The following is a 16125-nucleotide window of genomic DNA, read 5'->3' as shown; positions in this document are numbered from 1 at the left end:
TTGAGGTGTGACATGTTTATTTTTTAAGTTCCACTATTCTATGCCTGTATTGGTTGAGGTTGTATAGTTTTATTTCTAAGGCTGTTACTCTTGCTTTTGAATCACTTTTGGAAATGATATAGTAGTCATCTTAAAGTTATCAGGAAGTGTTTAACATGTGCTGAGTATTTACTTTAACCATTTCTACATGTATTATTAATAAAACGATCAAAAATATTGTTGGCATTCAACTTTTGTGTCTCATCGTAATGATATCCTTACATTTTTACAGTAATTTGTGCTTTTGCATTTCAAGACAAGAACAAAATGTTTTGTTTGTAAAAGTATTTTATTAGAAAACAAAATGCAACAGAGCAATAACCCAAACACAGCACAGGCAGGGCTCAGTGTGTGTGGTCAAAATTACCCTCTGCAGACTGCCCTTTGGAGGATTAAAACATTTCCAGGCGGTCTACACACGACCATGGACAGAACTGCTTTGTGCTGAGCCACTGCTGATCCACATCGCTGCTACGCTCAAATCTGTACTTTAACTGTTGACTTGTGAAGCATGTTCAATCAGAAAACAGCTGACCAAGATGCTTAAATATAAAGACATTCCAGACATATGCATTGTAATATTAGTCAAATTTTAAAAATGTGTTTCGCCTTTTGTAAGGCCTAAAAAAAAGTTATTCTTTATACATTATATAAATGATATGATGACCGAAGCTGAACTTACAGCACCGACCCAGCAAGCGTTGCAAATCGGACCATTTATCGTGTGTAGGCAGCCTCTGAAACAGTATGTACAAACCCACATCATCCTGGGGCAAACGAACGCACCGTAGAATGCCATTTTTGCCACTTTTCAAATTTCAAGTGAACACTAACAATGGATCTAATGGGGAGTGAAAAAAAGGCAGAAAAAACATAAAAGTAAAGCAACATTACATTGGCCAAAGACAACAACTCCAGATGTCCAATGTGCTGACATTCCTTCTCTTTAGCACAAGTGACCAACCAGACAACTGGGTAGAAAAAAAAAAAAAAGGAAGAAAAACACAGGAGTAGAAGAAGTAATATTGCTGGTAGGCGACATTTACTCAGTGCTCCGACTCCTGCCTTCACTATGTTTACAATGGTCATTACTGGACTCTCGCTGATGATGGCTCCTCTCTTTGCTACCACTACTTTTGTGAGACCGCTGTTCTCCGTCTCGCTCCCTGTCTCTATCTCTGCTGTGGGTGCCCTCTACTTTCCTGCTCTTCTCCTCTCCCCCACTTCGGTGCTTCCTGTCCCTGCTTCGACTCCGGCTCAACCTTTTGGCCTTCCTCTCTTCTCTGTGCCTCTCCCTGTCGTCTTTGTGCCTCCTGTCATCAGTCTCTCCCCTGTTCTTTTTATCCTTGGACCTCTCCCTCTCAGCGCCTCTATCTTTGTGGTGTTCCCTGTCCTTCCTCCTGCTCTTGTCCTCCCCGCCGTCTCTTTCTTTGTCTTTGCGTTCGTTCCTTCGGTCCCGGCTGCCGCTGCGACTTCTTCTGCGCTCTCGCCGGTCTTGGTTCCTGTCTGCGCTGCGGGACCGCCGTCTCTCCCTGTCCCCTCGGTCCCCTCGGTCCCTGCCGTCCCGCTCCTTCTTCTGGCGGTCGCGCTCTCTCTCCAGCTCTCGGTCAAAGCTGGGGCCGTGGCGTTCTTTCTCGCGGTGGTGGCTTCTGCTTCTCGACCGTTTGGGTGATCTTCGGGGGCTCGGTGTCCGCCTGGGTGTCCTGGCAAGAAAGGTAGCATTAGCTTCAAGCCATTTAACTTTCCCGGTCTAGTAAATTATAGATTCCATAACCTACCTAAATCAGAATAATTGAAGAGCCCAGAGAGTTGTGGCACGAGTTGGCAACATACATCCTTTACATACTGGCTTCAAATGTTTTGTATTAATTCATATGTATAATTTCCACTGTTAAATTGCTTAGAGTAAAAGCTGGGATAAAAAAGGACAATGAACTGAACCTTTCCATCCTAATTAGTTGCAAGCTGATGGGGCCAGGTAAAATTGGCTAGAGAAAAGAATAAGTTAACGCATAACATAGCTTGACTCATTTACAGCATTACCTGGAGTGGCGTCTTTCCCCTTGCCCCCCTTCCCCCCCTGCCTCAGCCACTGCAGCTTCCTCCTCCTGCTGCGTTTCCTTTGGAGCAACTTTACGAGGCCTAGCCTTCATCTGCTGGTCAATAATCTTCTGCACAGGCACGGGGATACGGGGGAACAGAGTGGAGAACCACTCCAGTTTGGTCAGGAAGGAGCGCAACATCTCTCCAATGGTCATCACACAGCCACCCCCAGCCTTCACGTCCAGCTCCTAGAATCAGACGGCGGGAAAGGGCCACAGAAAAACTCAATTAGCTCACACAGGCAGGACACAGGTAAATGTGATCGCTTTTTTAAAATAAAAAAAATCCTGCCTCATATCAAAAAGTAATTTGTGATGACCAAGTTCTGAACCTTCACCTCTGTTCATCTAGCTTAATCTCTCTCATCAATCAAATGTGTCTGGCTTTACTTTGATATTTATAAAGAGGAAACAAAAAACTATAAATATAAAAGAAGCTTGCCTCATCTAAACTGCCTGGCAGTTCCTAGAGTCTGTATTTACAATGTGAGCTTGAATAATATATTTGTAAGATCCACCCCCCCCTTTCCTTCACATCATCTGCTTAAAACAGCAATGTTCAAAAAGCGGTTGCATCTACTGTTCACAGACCAGCAATGAAGGGAAGGGAGAACAGCATCTGAAAACATTGAGACACATTCTCATTGAGCCAGAGGGACAAAGAGAGAGAAGCCTTGGCTTCCTTCTCCAGCTGCCCAATAGCACAATGGACTCTCAAGTGGCTGTAGGAGCATTAATATTGCCCACACTGTAAGCACAGATTGGAGCAGGGGGCCGTTTCAGAAAGCAGGTTTAGTGAGAACTGAGTTTGTTAACCCTGAGATGAGGGAAACTCTGGGTTTTCTGTTTCAGAAAGAGAGGTAACTTAACCTCAGTCCATTACTATGGTAACTGAGTCTGTGAACCTAACCTGGTCGGGAGCAGGTTTTCTTCAATAAACCTCGAGTTTCTCTCAGTCTCCTCCCTCTGACACAGCGCTCTTTCATTTCCTCATTCATTCATTTCAGTTTGTTATCCGTACGAATTAAAAAGTGTTGGCGACGATCCCATTGATGAAGAAGCTGTATTACTTCTCAGGGTGTTAAACATACGTCGGGAGATGATATAGAGGCTCCGACACATTTTCATTTCCAGATAACTACCTATTTGAGCGGTATCGTTTTTTTTCTTCCCAGTCTATCAGTTATGTAGCCTACATAACCTTATCCGTCCTCATATCACTAACGTCACCCATCGTGGTCATGCTCTACATCCCAGCAGATTAGTTGTGTTGCATTACGTTCTTTTGCAAACGGCAGTTTTCTTTGCAACATTGGTGATGCGGAGCATATTGGTAAAGCTGTATAGCAAAGCGCCGTCAGAAGTGTGACTCGCTCTGAAGCATGTTTTTGTAGTGTTCCCTGGACACAAACCAGTGAGAGCCATTAAAAAAGGAGTTCTACAGTATTGCAGGTGAATGATGTAAACCCTTTGAAATAAAAGATTATGAATTATAAAATTCTGTTAATGATTCTGTTAAATTCTGTTAGTACTACAGCCTCAGAATGGGATTAGTAGGCCTAGTTCTTTTTCGCCCGCAGGATTGCACCTAAATGAAATATATTATAGGTTCAATACCATTTCACCAGTAATATTAGGCTATACTTATGATTAAATAGGATATACACTATATTTGAATATACGCATTTACTCTAGCAGCAATTTTCTCCCACGCAAATTCTTGCTCTTTTTCAGCAGCAGCCGTGTTGCTTTTTTAACGGAATATATGTTTAAACCTGCTGTATGTGCGCATGAGCATTTCCGCCGACCCGTTTGTTTGTGGTTGTTACCATGGTGAATCGTAGTTTCGTGGCTCCATTCATGCTGCCTTTTTATTGTGGTGGTGCACACGCGTGAACCTACTCTGTGTTGATTGAACCAACTCAAATCAGCTGTTCTGAAACCAAAAACTCAAAGAGTTTGCCATCTCAGGGTAAATTAACTCAGAGTTCAGGGTTAGACTCAGAGTTTGTTAAACCTCCTTCCTGAAACAGGCCCCTGGTAGGCAAAGTGCACACCAGTTGAAGAGTTATCGACTTTATATGGTAGAGAACAGTCGCTTTGCACTCACACACGCAACCCAACAGTGCTGAGATACAATATCCAATTCACCTGCTGCACAATGGGCATCTAAAGAAAAAAACAGGGGGATTAACCAGTTGGGTAGGATTTCATATGATCAATTCAAATATAATGCAACACAACATCAGAGGAGGCCTGGCTGCACAGCCTGATATCAAATTCTATTCTAATTAAATATGGTGAAAACACAATAGATTTATGCAACAGTTGACATGGGTTATATAGTTTGTGCTTGTCCGTTTGAGTGAGTATCCATATGAATAGTCCGATTGCAATTTAGCCCAAATTTTGTTTCTGTGCAACAAATCCAGATAAAAGCTTGTCAAAAAGCAAAGGGCATGCCTTAATATTACATTGACTAAAACATTTACTCAGCATCATATACAGTACTTACCCTGATAAAAAAATCAGCAGCAGAGCAGTAGACAAGTAACCTAGCTACTCAGGTTTAGAGGACAAAAACTGGGGACAATTAAGCCAAATGAAGGCAAAGGTGAAAAATCAGCTAGGAGCATCACAAGGGGGGGGGGGGAGAGAGAGACAGCTTTTAATGTGTCGTGTGAATGTGTGTATTTAATGGAGAGAAAGAAACATCAAATTATTACCCGAGGTGACATACCTCCTCATCATCCAGGAAGCCATCATACCATTCTACCAAATCTGCTGGGGGCTGAGTGTATCTGAGCAGAGCAAAACAGAGAGCACAACATGAGCATTTGTGCCAGAGAATCATGTTGTAGTTAAAACTTCAGATATGTTTTATGAACCTGTTACCAATGATATCTCAAACACTGATTTTCAGACAGGTGAGGTGATATTAATATGGGCAATGATTTGAGTCAAACTTTTTAATAACCTATAAAATAAAAGTGAGGCATCAGAGATGCAACTAAAACATTAGATTTTTACATTACATTTCCCTTATACATATTTGAAACATCTTTGTAGGATATTAATACTATATATACACACACACATATACATATATATATATATATATATATATATATATATATATATATATATATATATATATATATATATATATATATATATATATATATAGTATAAAATGTATTCTTTAAGAAAACATTTTTGAAAATATTTTAAGGCAAGACCTATATGTAGTATCTATTAACTCACTTTACTGTTAAGGTCTTGCCTTAAAATGATATTTTTTTTAAATTGTCTTAAAGAATACATTTTTCTGAAACAGTCAAAAAGATGTCTTAACCAAAGCGTACAAACAGGGTTCAAAATTAGCAACATCTACTAGCCAAATGCTGGTAAAATATGCAAGTGGCGGGCAGATTTGCTTCACTCACCAGCCAAATAAACTATAGTAATCTATTGAGTGGCTGGTAAAATTTGGTGACCAAAAAGTTAATTTTAAACCATGTGTACAAAATAGCCTAAAAAAAAAAACATACAAGCTGCAAAATTATGGTGGTCAAATGTGGCAATCGCAAACAAAAAGATCATACCTTATGTACATGAAGCCAAGTGCTCTGATGTATGGAGAGTCTGTGTGAGTGATCAGACCCATCAGCTGTTTGCGAGTCAGCTTGAGAGTAAACAGTTTGTATAGAAGACAGAAAGCAGTAGACACAATACCACCAGTCCCAACTCCACGCACCTAACAAGGACGAAGACATATTTGTAAAGCATATCATTGTACATTATTCACAGCAAGCCTATTCATAACAACTGACCATCTGACAATAATACTCAGTGAAGTACAATAATTCAAGTACTAATGTGTTACCTAAATGTGTCATCCTCCGGACTGGCAAGGGAAATGTAGAGGGGGGAAAAAGATGGGGAATATAAAAAGCACGTACTTCTCACTTACCCCTCCGCACATTCCAGTCTGGCCTGCAGTCTTTCTGCTTCCTTTTTCCCAAGGCTCAGCGTGAGTCACCTGTAGGCGCACAGAACTATATTAAGCAAGTTTACCCACTCACGTGTCTGCCAGACTTTTTTTTTGAGCTGCCATTATACACACCACACATCTGAAAGATCCCGCCCATCTCCATGGCAACTTCATGAGAAATGCTTAGACTATAGTGGACGTTCCCCATCCCAAATTAATAACGCAGCTTAATTTGAATAACGGTACACACAATACTATGGAGTTAGTAGCTAGTCAATTTTTGCCAATGTGATGAAAAAAATATCCTGTAAGTCATTATGAGGTTTCTCAAAGTTTCATAACATATAAACGTTCCCAATATTAACGTTACTTAGTAACTAAAAAATGAGATATCTAAAAAGAATGACCTTTCTCAAAATGCACTAGCTAGCGTTGTTAGCCTATAATTTCTGCTATAGCTAGCTAACGTTAACGTTACTAAGTAATTTTTCAAAATACACCAAGTCATTATTGTTTATATAACGTTAGTTACTAGCAAGCTAAGTCATTTTGAGATCCTATCCTATCTCATTTTTTGAGTAAGTTTCGCAGTAGAGATAGCTAGCAAGCTAGCTAGCTATCTTATTTTGAGAAACGGCAGTCAACTAACGGCACCATATTTGATTTAACGTTAGCTTAACGTTGGTCGCTAACGTTAAGTAGCGTTAGCTTGCTAACAAGTTAACGTTACTAATTAAGAACACTACACTAACGTTATATATTTGTGCGCAAGTATGTGAAATAAGCGGACAGCTTTCCGAGTCCGAAAGTTAAGGGAGTTAAAACTAGCGCCGTCTGATGCCAGTTTCTCTTGTTAATTGACGACTGCAGTAACGTTACATGTATTGCTACCACAGTAGCATGCGGTTTAGCATTTGCTAATGTTACCTTGAAGTAGATTTCGTCCACAACTTCATGGTAGGTCTTTAGTTCATAAAGCTGAACTTTGAAATACGGCGAAGACAGCACATTCGTAAGAATCATTGGGTTGAGGTTCATTGTCTTTTCGTTGCCCCACAGGGGCAATACATTTCCATGTTTTCCTGGTGCAGGCTTGCTAACGGCCTGTGTTGGTAGCTGGTTTCCGACGTTAGCCATATTAGCTGAATCCCACGCTGCTAATCTTAGCGTACTGTTAGCGTATTTCCGATTACAGATCCATTAATATGAGATAGTGAAATGTCGATCGTTATCAAATTCGTCCCTTCCCTTGTTGCTGATTTGTGGTTAAATTGATGATAAAAACTTCCCGCCGTCGTTGTAGCTAAAATGCTGCTCCGAGGTGGGACCATGGATGGGACACCGGAACTGTAACGTTAGTGGTGCAGTGTCTGTAACAGTCGATACGTCAACAGTGTGAATGTTTTGTTTAGAAAATAAAAGCATGTATGCACACACCAAATGGTTTAAATTGTTAAATTGATAACTGCACAAACGCATATATTTAAGGCTTCTGTAAATATAATAGCATATGGTCTGAAGACTTATTGTTGATACACGAGCTAAAAATAGTTTTTAGAATTGTATGCATGGTTCAGTTTTTGTGTAATGTTATACATTGGAGAAAAACTATACAGCCTTTTTGTAATACTGCAAATATATAAACATTGCAATACTTTTATCAGTGGCTCAATTACCATTGTGTTAAATGAAAACTCTTCGCAATGAAAATTCACTTTCTGATTTTAAATTGCGTTTCACAATATTCATTTGTCATTTTTAACCAATTTCCTCTTTCAGCTTTTATTTTACAGCTAACATTTAATTTGGCTTGATTATCCAGGGTAGTAAAATAAAATGTAATTATTAATTTGCTTTTAATTTTCTCTTAATTTTAGGGCTGGGTAAAAACATCCTCCACATCCTTTCTGCAAAAAGACTAGATAAATGCAGCACAAAAAGTAGTTGGGAGTTATCCAGAGTGCACATGCTTTTATGTACTTTTTATTTGGTCTTAAATACAACATCAACATTCTAACATCTTAAAAACAACAAACATATCTTAAGATGTCATTAGCTTTACACAGCTGACTTTTAATACATACATACATACTTTAGATAAGACTGCTTAAGTGGCAGCAAATATAAATTTTACTAAGTTAGGCACATTTGCAAAATCTGTGGTAAAAATATATTCATTACTTTTGACTTTACAGACAACAGACAAACGCACATGCACACACAAAATAGACATCATACCGAAGTAACAAAACATAAAAACTTCATGGTATTTTAAATGCAGGCATCCTCACTCACAACCAGGTGAACAGATGTGTTTATCTGTAATGGGCTTGAGCTACTGACACAAAGTGGTGCTGTAAATTTCACAATGTCAGTTTTCTATTACTTTAAATATATGGGAATTCAAGGAACGGACACAGTCGCCTCTCTAGCTACAGTAAAATGGTGAAACAAAATCAACCATCCCAAAGCAAAAGCAGGTTGGATAGTTAAGCATACTTTTAAAAAAAGCCCTTAACAGCTCAAGATGGGTGAACAATATGTGTAGAATTACAGTACTAACCCTGAGTCTTACAGTTTTCATAGAAGAAGACCAATAGATTTGTCAGTACAGTACAACAGTTATCCCAGTCACCAAAATGTTCCAATAATGTGGCCTTCACCTCCACTTCTCGAACACTAGGGTGCTCTCCTGGTCTACAGACACTGTAGGTCAGATGCAGAGGGATCGCTTAAGAGAAATTAAATCTCGTGGAGTGAGAGGAGCAACTTCTGATGGCACCTCTACAACTCAATCTTGTGTCCCCTGCATCAGTGTAATACGGCACCCTTGACATGACAGGCACATGCTTCCCAAAGCCTAGCGCTTGATCACCACCTGCTCAAAGGCTCCAGCTGCGACCCTGAAAGAGAACGCAACAATGTGTTACATGACAGGAAATGAGAGTGTTTATCTGATCTGGCTGTGGTGCTTTCTTTTATGTGCAGAACTAACACTATGTTGTGAAATTGAAAGTATGTTAACATGGGGTTAATAGATTCCTTATCAGAATCCCCATTTAGCATATTTTCAATGAATTTAGATTTGTAGTAAATGCCTTCTGCTGGGCACTCACATTCCAAAGTTACATAATCACACCCACCTCATATGCTGACTTCCCAAGGCTGTACTCCCACCAGGACCAACGAACAAGCTGAGCCCCTCCTCTGCAGCAACACACACACACAAACACAGAGACACACACATTACAAATAAGGGTACTGGCAATCAGTGCACAGTCAGGGTTTGAAAATGACTCACACTTCTAATAAGTAGAATAAGAATTCTAAAAAAAGAAGAAGACAGTTGATCGGGGGATGTTGTAGTGAAGCTGATGAGATCTTTTGAAAAACATCCAGGGAAGTAGTTGATAGTTGAGGAACACCTTTAAAAGATGCACTTTCACACACTAAAAATGTATGCAAGATCAGTCTTAATGATTGGGAAGAGTCACATTTTCTTAACACAATACATGCCTCCCCCCATTTTCATTAAGTCTTTGGTTAAGAACAGGGGTTTGTAACATGGCAGCCACAATGTGTGCTCGCCTATCAGTGAGGTTAAACTGACCTTGTATTCAAAGAAATAATATGCAATCTAATCTCTGTAATCCTTAGTCAAATAAAGTTAATATTCAGGCTGGTTAAGTATGTAAGTATGGTCTAAATTGACATCCAATTTATGATTTGTCATCATAAACATCTAATCGCATCGCCTCAAAGTAATTTGATCCCATCAGCAGGATGGTAGACAACTTTCCAAGTCAGCCTTCATAAATCCACAAAGTTACGGATTCGGTGTACACACCCTCTGCACTGGAGTCCAAGAAGCCATGGCTGAAATCCTGGCTCTGCAGGATTTTCTCTATTATGTCATCCGCATCCACTCTGGTGGCATCAACTCTCTTCAGCTGATTCTCCACTGAGTCCTGCTTTACTGGATGTCTACTGGAGAAACAGAAACAGCGTGGAATATTACACAAATGTGCTTCATCGGGAATAGAAAAGACATAAGACTGTATATTTGGTGGAAAATAGTAACGTCAGATTCCCAGATAGTTTATAACACGGTCAAAGCAAAAGTGAGAAGGAGGGAAGAAAAAAAAAAAAAAAAAACATTACCTTGGAACTTTAGCAGGGGTAGAGGAGTGTTCATGTGCGTGTTGACAGGTTGCTGAGAATGGGGGAGTGGTCCTGCTCTCCCCCTGCTGATCACTAGGTTCCGGGATGCTGCCGATGCCTATGGAGGCAGAACCCGCAGACGCACTCCTCCGATGGCAAAGATCAGTTAAACTGGAGTGATTTGAGCTGTAACCTACAGGACAGGAGAGGAAACAAACCCACAAAGGTTATTTTTATGATTTGTGCCAGTGGTGTGGTAGTAATCCATGTGTCACTGTGCGTTTTATTACCTGAGATTTTTGAATGCTGACTCGCATGGCTGGGTGTTCGAGAGTGACCATACGCTACCAGCTCATCTGGAACTGATACAGACTTTACTGAAGTCACACACACACACACACACACACACACACACACACACACACACACACACACACACAGAAACACACGCATATTAAAATCCCAAGTTTTGTTATGAACATTTTGTAAATACGTACAAAGAGCTAAAACTTTAGGTATTTATTCTGTAAGGTAAACCTCTAAAGGATTCACTTAGTTTCTTTATGATGCTTTTTCTTCAGAGACTTAATTATTTTGAAAATGTTGACTCCTGAATAATCATGGTAAATCATGAGGGATGGTTGTTTGTAGAGCCTTGTCTAAACTACTGTCTACATCAAACGTTGCATGCTTTACTTTTGTCAAGAACTGAAAATTATAATCTTGCTGTTGTAGGGAACAGCACCTCTTTTAAACCTTAGAGCCTGTATGTACGTACCAGTGAGTGAATGGGATATGTGCTTGTCCCCTCCCTTTCTGTCCTCAAGGAGACACTCTGCTTCAGCCTGTGGGATTCCCAGAGTCATGGCTGTAGATGGGGGACTAAAGGGAACAGCAGAAAGAGTGATGTTAATGTGGAGCAAGGTGGTGTCTTCAGTATATGAGTGTTGTTGGAAAAGAGCTCCTTCAACCGCTCTGCTCTTTAGATAGACACTAATAATTGGAATAATTCTGGCGACTCCTAATGGTAGACTACAGTAAGCTATGGCTGCATACAGCAATGCATGCTTCAACTTGTGCCATTCAAATAGCTCTAAAAATGTTATTATTACATGTTCAACATAAATACTTGGATATGAAATTGAAACATGCTCTGTGTGGTTCAAAGATGGTGGTTTCCAATACACACACAGATTGCACAAAATATTACTTATTGCAATATTAAAGTCGGCAAATTGCTCTGATCCAAAGTTTAAAAAAAAAGAGGCTATGAACCTGGAACTGCAGTAATTGCAGTCATCAGACATACCTTTACCTATACCTGTGTAACAATACTGTGTAATGGCTAAACTGCAGATATTCCAACACATCGGCAAGCAAACATCAAAGTCAGCAGTCTCGTTGATCAAGTTATGTATTCGTTATAAGTGGATAAGTAAAAAGTTTATTAAAACAGAATGACAATGACTTTTTAGCAACACCCTGACTTTAACACGGGAAACCTGCTGCTACTGAGAAGCTGTCTTGGAGAGGCCGACAAATAGTGACAGAGAAACAGTGAAAAAAATGTCTTGTTCCTTCACACGCACGCACGCATGCACACACACACACACACACACACACACACGCACCGCATGCACACAATGAGTAACACTGCGTGGGATGAATGACTAGGCTATTCTTGAGTTTACACTTCAGACATTTCCTAGGCAGCAGTGTGTGTGTTATTACACTAACAGGAAGTTGGAACATGAAGGAGGGCAGGGAAAGAGTAGAAAGAAAGAAAGAAAGTTAAATGTTTGCACATGGTAGAGACTTTCGCAGGAGTATGTTATTACATCACGTCCTTTGTGACAAACTGCTATACATACCGACAGCTCTTGAAAAAAATAGAAAATAAAAGCTCTGGGCAGGGCTGATCACATATCAGCCGTTGTCTTAATAGCGAGGTCAGGCAGATTAATGTCTGGGCGAGGTGTTATTAGCATTAGAAGATCTCAGCTACAATATCACATTTGATACCTTTAAACTCTGTGATTGTCAGTAATGTCAGACAAGAGTGTGTGTTTTCAGTTTAGTGACAGACAGGATGTGATGAGAACATGTTCCTCTGTGGTTAGACACAGACTTCTTAAGTGAGGGCCAAACTCTCTTTACAACCACAACCATTACATTTTGAAGTTTAAAAAAACTTAAACATAACAGACAAGTCAACATTTCCTTAGTAACGAGTTTCAAATCAAATTGATATACAGACTTACAGGACGAGTAATACAACTGAACAGATGAATAAGGTCAAAATGAGCTCTTACGTTTTAAAACAGGGGTCTCCAGACATGAGTTGTGTTGTGATGACAACCTGTAAGCAAAAAAAAAGAAGAATAGTAATGTCAGTTTTAGGCTGACAAGCAACTGTACTTGCGAGGCAGTAAAAAAAACTGCAATTTTCCCGTGTAGAGTGGTTTTTATAGGGTTGCTGTTGACGTTAAGGTTTACAATATAATTTTGTGAAATGACAGTCCGGTGTAGAGCTGTGCCCCAGGAAGAATATTTGAAATTCATTCCCACGACTCAGGCAGTTTATAGATCACAGGTTCAGACACGTGCAGCATTAACTGTCAGGGCATTCAACTTTTCCATTCATGACATAAATCCAACTTTTTCAAATAGACGATTGTCTACTTCTGCAGATGAACTCAAGAACTGGTTAATTGCTTTAGAGCGACACAGTCTCGCAAGAATAGTAAGATTATTCATGTAAGATTATTGGAGTGTACTAAAACGTTGCCAGTGTGGTGAAGACTCTTGAGGGCATTTCCAAATATATGTATAGGAGGATTGCGCAGTTATGTGTTGAAACACTACACACCTTCAGAATTGAGTTGTCCTGTCTGGTGTTCTTGGTGTCATATCCCTCTAGGAGACACCGTCGCGTGGTGCTGCCAGACCCAGCAAACTCAGGCAGGTTCAAGTCAGCAAAGCCCAGCTGCACAGGGATACATAAGAGATCAGACAACTGTCAGAACCATTTGACAGTTTATCTCTGTTAAAGTGTCAGGATTAACAATAATCTATTTGCACATAAAGCATCATCCTATGATAACGTGGTATAATAGTATAACAGTAATCTACATTTGAAGAAATCCAGTCAAGCTCAGGTTTTTATTAGGAAACACACCACACCTGTCTGAGACAGGAGCGTCAGTCCTTGCGAAATCAGATAACCTAATTCTTTTCAAGTTATCGGTTAACATAAATTCGCTTTTGATTTACAGCATGTTCAATCAGCAACCAAGGCCGGAAACTAGAAATAAAAACATTCTTAGCACACAGACTCACCTCACCGAAAAGTCCTCTAAGGGCACTGTTATCACATACATTTCATGATAAGACTGTTCTAATGGATATGTGGCATTTAGGCTGCTATGTTTACAACAAATTCCAGTCTACAGACTCAAGAACAGAAGTATTACCTTTGCAAAAGTTTTTCCACCCTTCAATTCCTAAAATGACAAAAGAAATTGTGAGGTTACAATTGCCTGTTTCATTATTATCTCACGCACCAGTTTAATGAAAACCTTTGTTAGTCATTGCAGTGTGACTACTGTCTGCACAAAGCACATGTGATATGGTTACAAATTTACGGTGCTTCTGTTCTTATGTACAGAAACATTTTCTTAGCACATTAAAGTCTCAGTTAGCTATCTGTACTCTATCTGTACTGCTATGGAAAACTGCTACTATGCATGTTTGCAGTGTCAACAAAATAGAGCTGAGAGCTTAATGGAAGAAGAAGAAAAAAAAGTCCTGTACCTTGCGCACAGACACCCGACACAAACAGGGGTCTAGTACACCTGTCCCAGCATTGGCACTCATCTTACACACAAAAGAGAATTTCTTCCTCCAGTGTACACAGTTGGCTTGGACTGACTCCCTGTGAGAGAAACACATTTAGAAACAAATCATCATACTGAAACAAAAAAAACACACAAGAGCACAAGAGCAGATATTTCACAAATCTGACAGATCTATGCATTGTATAATGGTATAAAATAAAAAAGATTTTTCATACACCCCATACATCATACACAAATTGTCGATATTGGTGTGTTTGAAAAAGAGAATAAAGTAGTGGTTGGAGCAGGGGAAAACTAAGAACACAGTGTTTGGGAACAGAGAGTCACCATGGCAAAGAAATGAGGGTTAGCGGTTGTTGACTTGTGTTGCGCCTGTCTCCTTTTTTTCCTCCCAGAGTGACTCATTTAAATGCAAACGTTACAAGCAGAGTTATAATCACAGTTCCGAAGGGATTAATCTTGCATGCTTCTTTGCAACGGAAGAACACTGTTTATGGTGGCCAAATAGAAACAATAAATAGAAGTGTACAAATGAAAGAGAGAGAAAATTAGCTAGCCTGATACAAATTCGCCATCATAAGGAGTCTCTGTTCTATTAAACAATCTCCAAATGTAGCTATTATTATTATTATTATTATTTATTATATTATTATACTGTTATTAACTGTTGACTAAAAAAACGGTAGCTCCAGCAGGAACAGTAAGTTACTTGTTGCTTAGCAACTGCTTTGATCAACTGTGTACATAGGTTAACAAAAAAAAAACGATTATAAATGTCCTATAAAAAAAATAAACTTTACACCTAGCTATATTTTATTGAACTAGCTACTTGACAAGCTCTTTTAAAATTGCGTTGAATCACAGCTTTCTGAGTAGGTTAGCTGTCTCCCACAGCAGTCTTCAACTATTGGTAAGGTAACGTTACGTTAAATTAATCCTGCTTAGTTTCAATTAACGTCGTAAGTAACGTTAGCCTTTAACGTTAGTTGATAGCTAACTACTGTGGTGTAACGTTAGCTAGCTAAACTTTAACAAACGTTACACATAAACGTTAAAAGTCATGGATGCCGTTGCCAAAAGAAACAAAACCGAGACAACAAATGACGTTAACGTTACTTGTGTCCAACAAAAACTAAACCGGGACTTAAAAATGGTCAAAAGCAAGGTTCACTTAGCTAAATTCAAGTAAAGCTTGTTCGAACAACCAATGCTGTTGCTATAAATAGCAAAAACAATCTTACCGAGACGACTCTTCGGCAAAGCCCCCATCAAGGAGTCTAACTTTACAGAATAAAACTCCGTTTACGAAGGGAACCGATGACAATTCCTCCAAGTTGAAGTCTACTTTAAATTTAAATCTCTTCTTCTTCATAAGAATGAACGACATGATGTCTCCTAAACGTCAGTGACAGTGGCGCAACAAGTCCTGACAGAAGTAGCAGACAGACACTTTCCCTGTTCTGTGCTGTCTGTCGCTACTGCTCAGCTGTTGCTGGCTGCTGGTTGTTGCTGTAGTCTACAAGTTCAAATCTCCTCCTTCACACCCACTGAAAAATATAATTCATGACGTGAGGGAAATTCCAGCGTTTGATTGGACAACGTAGCTGCACGAAAAAAGCGAAAAAAGAGAAACCGAGGTCTCAGTTGTAGGGTCACACACTTCACACACACTCAGAGGTTATAATAACGTGATCATTATCATAACCTCTTTGCTTCACCTCAAAAGTGGAAAAGAGAAGTGGAAAAAAAAACAGAAGGGACAATATCTTTCATTCAACAGGCATGTGACAAAAAAAAGAAGAAGAAATGCAGGCATATGACAACTCTGGGAAAAAAACTGTTACAATATGGTTCAAATGATAGTTAAATTAAACTTGTAATCTGTAGGTGGAATTCATTTCCACAGCCACAGTTTATATACTATCATGCCATTGAAGGTATTCAGCAAGAGCATACTCAGAATGTGTATAGA

At 39.5% G+C, this 16125-nt stretch overlaps 2 protein-coding genes across 3 annotated transcripts; both read right to left on the bottom strand.

Moving 5' to 3' along the window:
• Positions 1–309: 309 nt before the first annotated feature.
• prpf38b (pre-mRNA processing factor 38B) lies at positions 310–7498 on the bottom strand. The gene is made up of 6 exons (XM_078263722.1): positions 7063–7498; positions 6115–6183; positions 5747–5898; positions 4882–4942; positions 2083–2330; positions 310–1742 (listed from the first exon to the last, which is right to left on the bottom strand). Exons 1-6 carry the CDS (start codon positions 7270–7272, stop codon positions 1082–1084), a joined length of 1401 nt encoding a protein of 466 aa, XP_078119848.1. The 5' UTR covers positions 7273–7498; the 3' UTR covers positions 310–1081.
• A 604-nt stretch (positions 7499–8102) lies between these two features.
• Positions 8103–15664, bottom strand: LOC144526759 (EEIG family member 2-like). Of its 2 annotated transcripts, none has more exons than XM_078264399.1 (11): positions 15395–15664; positions 14110–14230; positions 13770–13799; positions 13166–13282; positions 12609–12655; positions 11075–11178; positions 10587–10673; positions 10297–10489; positions 9983–10122; positions 9279–9342; positions 8103–9038 (listed from the first exon to the last, which is right to left on the bottom strand). In XM_078264399.1, the coding sequence occupies exons 1-11, from the start codon at positions 15538–15540 to the stop codon at positions 8996–8998; spliced, it is 1092 nt and encodes a 363-aa protein (XP_078120525.1). In that variant the 5' UTR covers positions 15541–15664; the 3' UTR covers positions 8103–8995. The 2 variants fall into 2 exon arrangements, with proteins under 2 accessions (XP_078120525.1, XP_078120526.1); XM_078264400.1 differs by having other exon boundaries at positions 9983–10119.
• Positions 15665–16125: the final 461 nt, after the last annotated feature.

The sequence above is a fragment of the Sander vitreus genome, chromosome 12 (assembly GCF_031162955.1).
Source record: "Sander vitreus isolate 19-12246 chromosome 12, sanVit1, whole genome shotgun sequence".
Taxonomy (NCBI): Eukaryota; Metazoa; Chordata; class Actinopteri; order Perciformes; family Percidae; genus Sander; species Sander vitreus.
The sequence above is the reverse complement of the archived record's forward strand: the minus strand, read 5'-3'. Positions and strand labels throughout refer to the sequence as shown.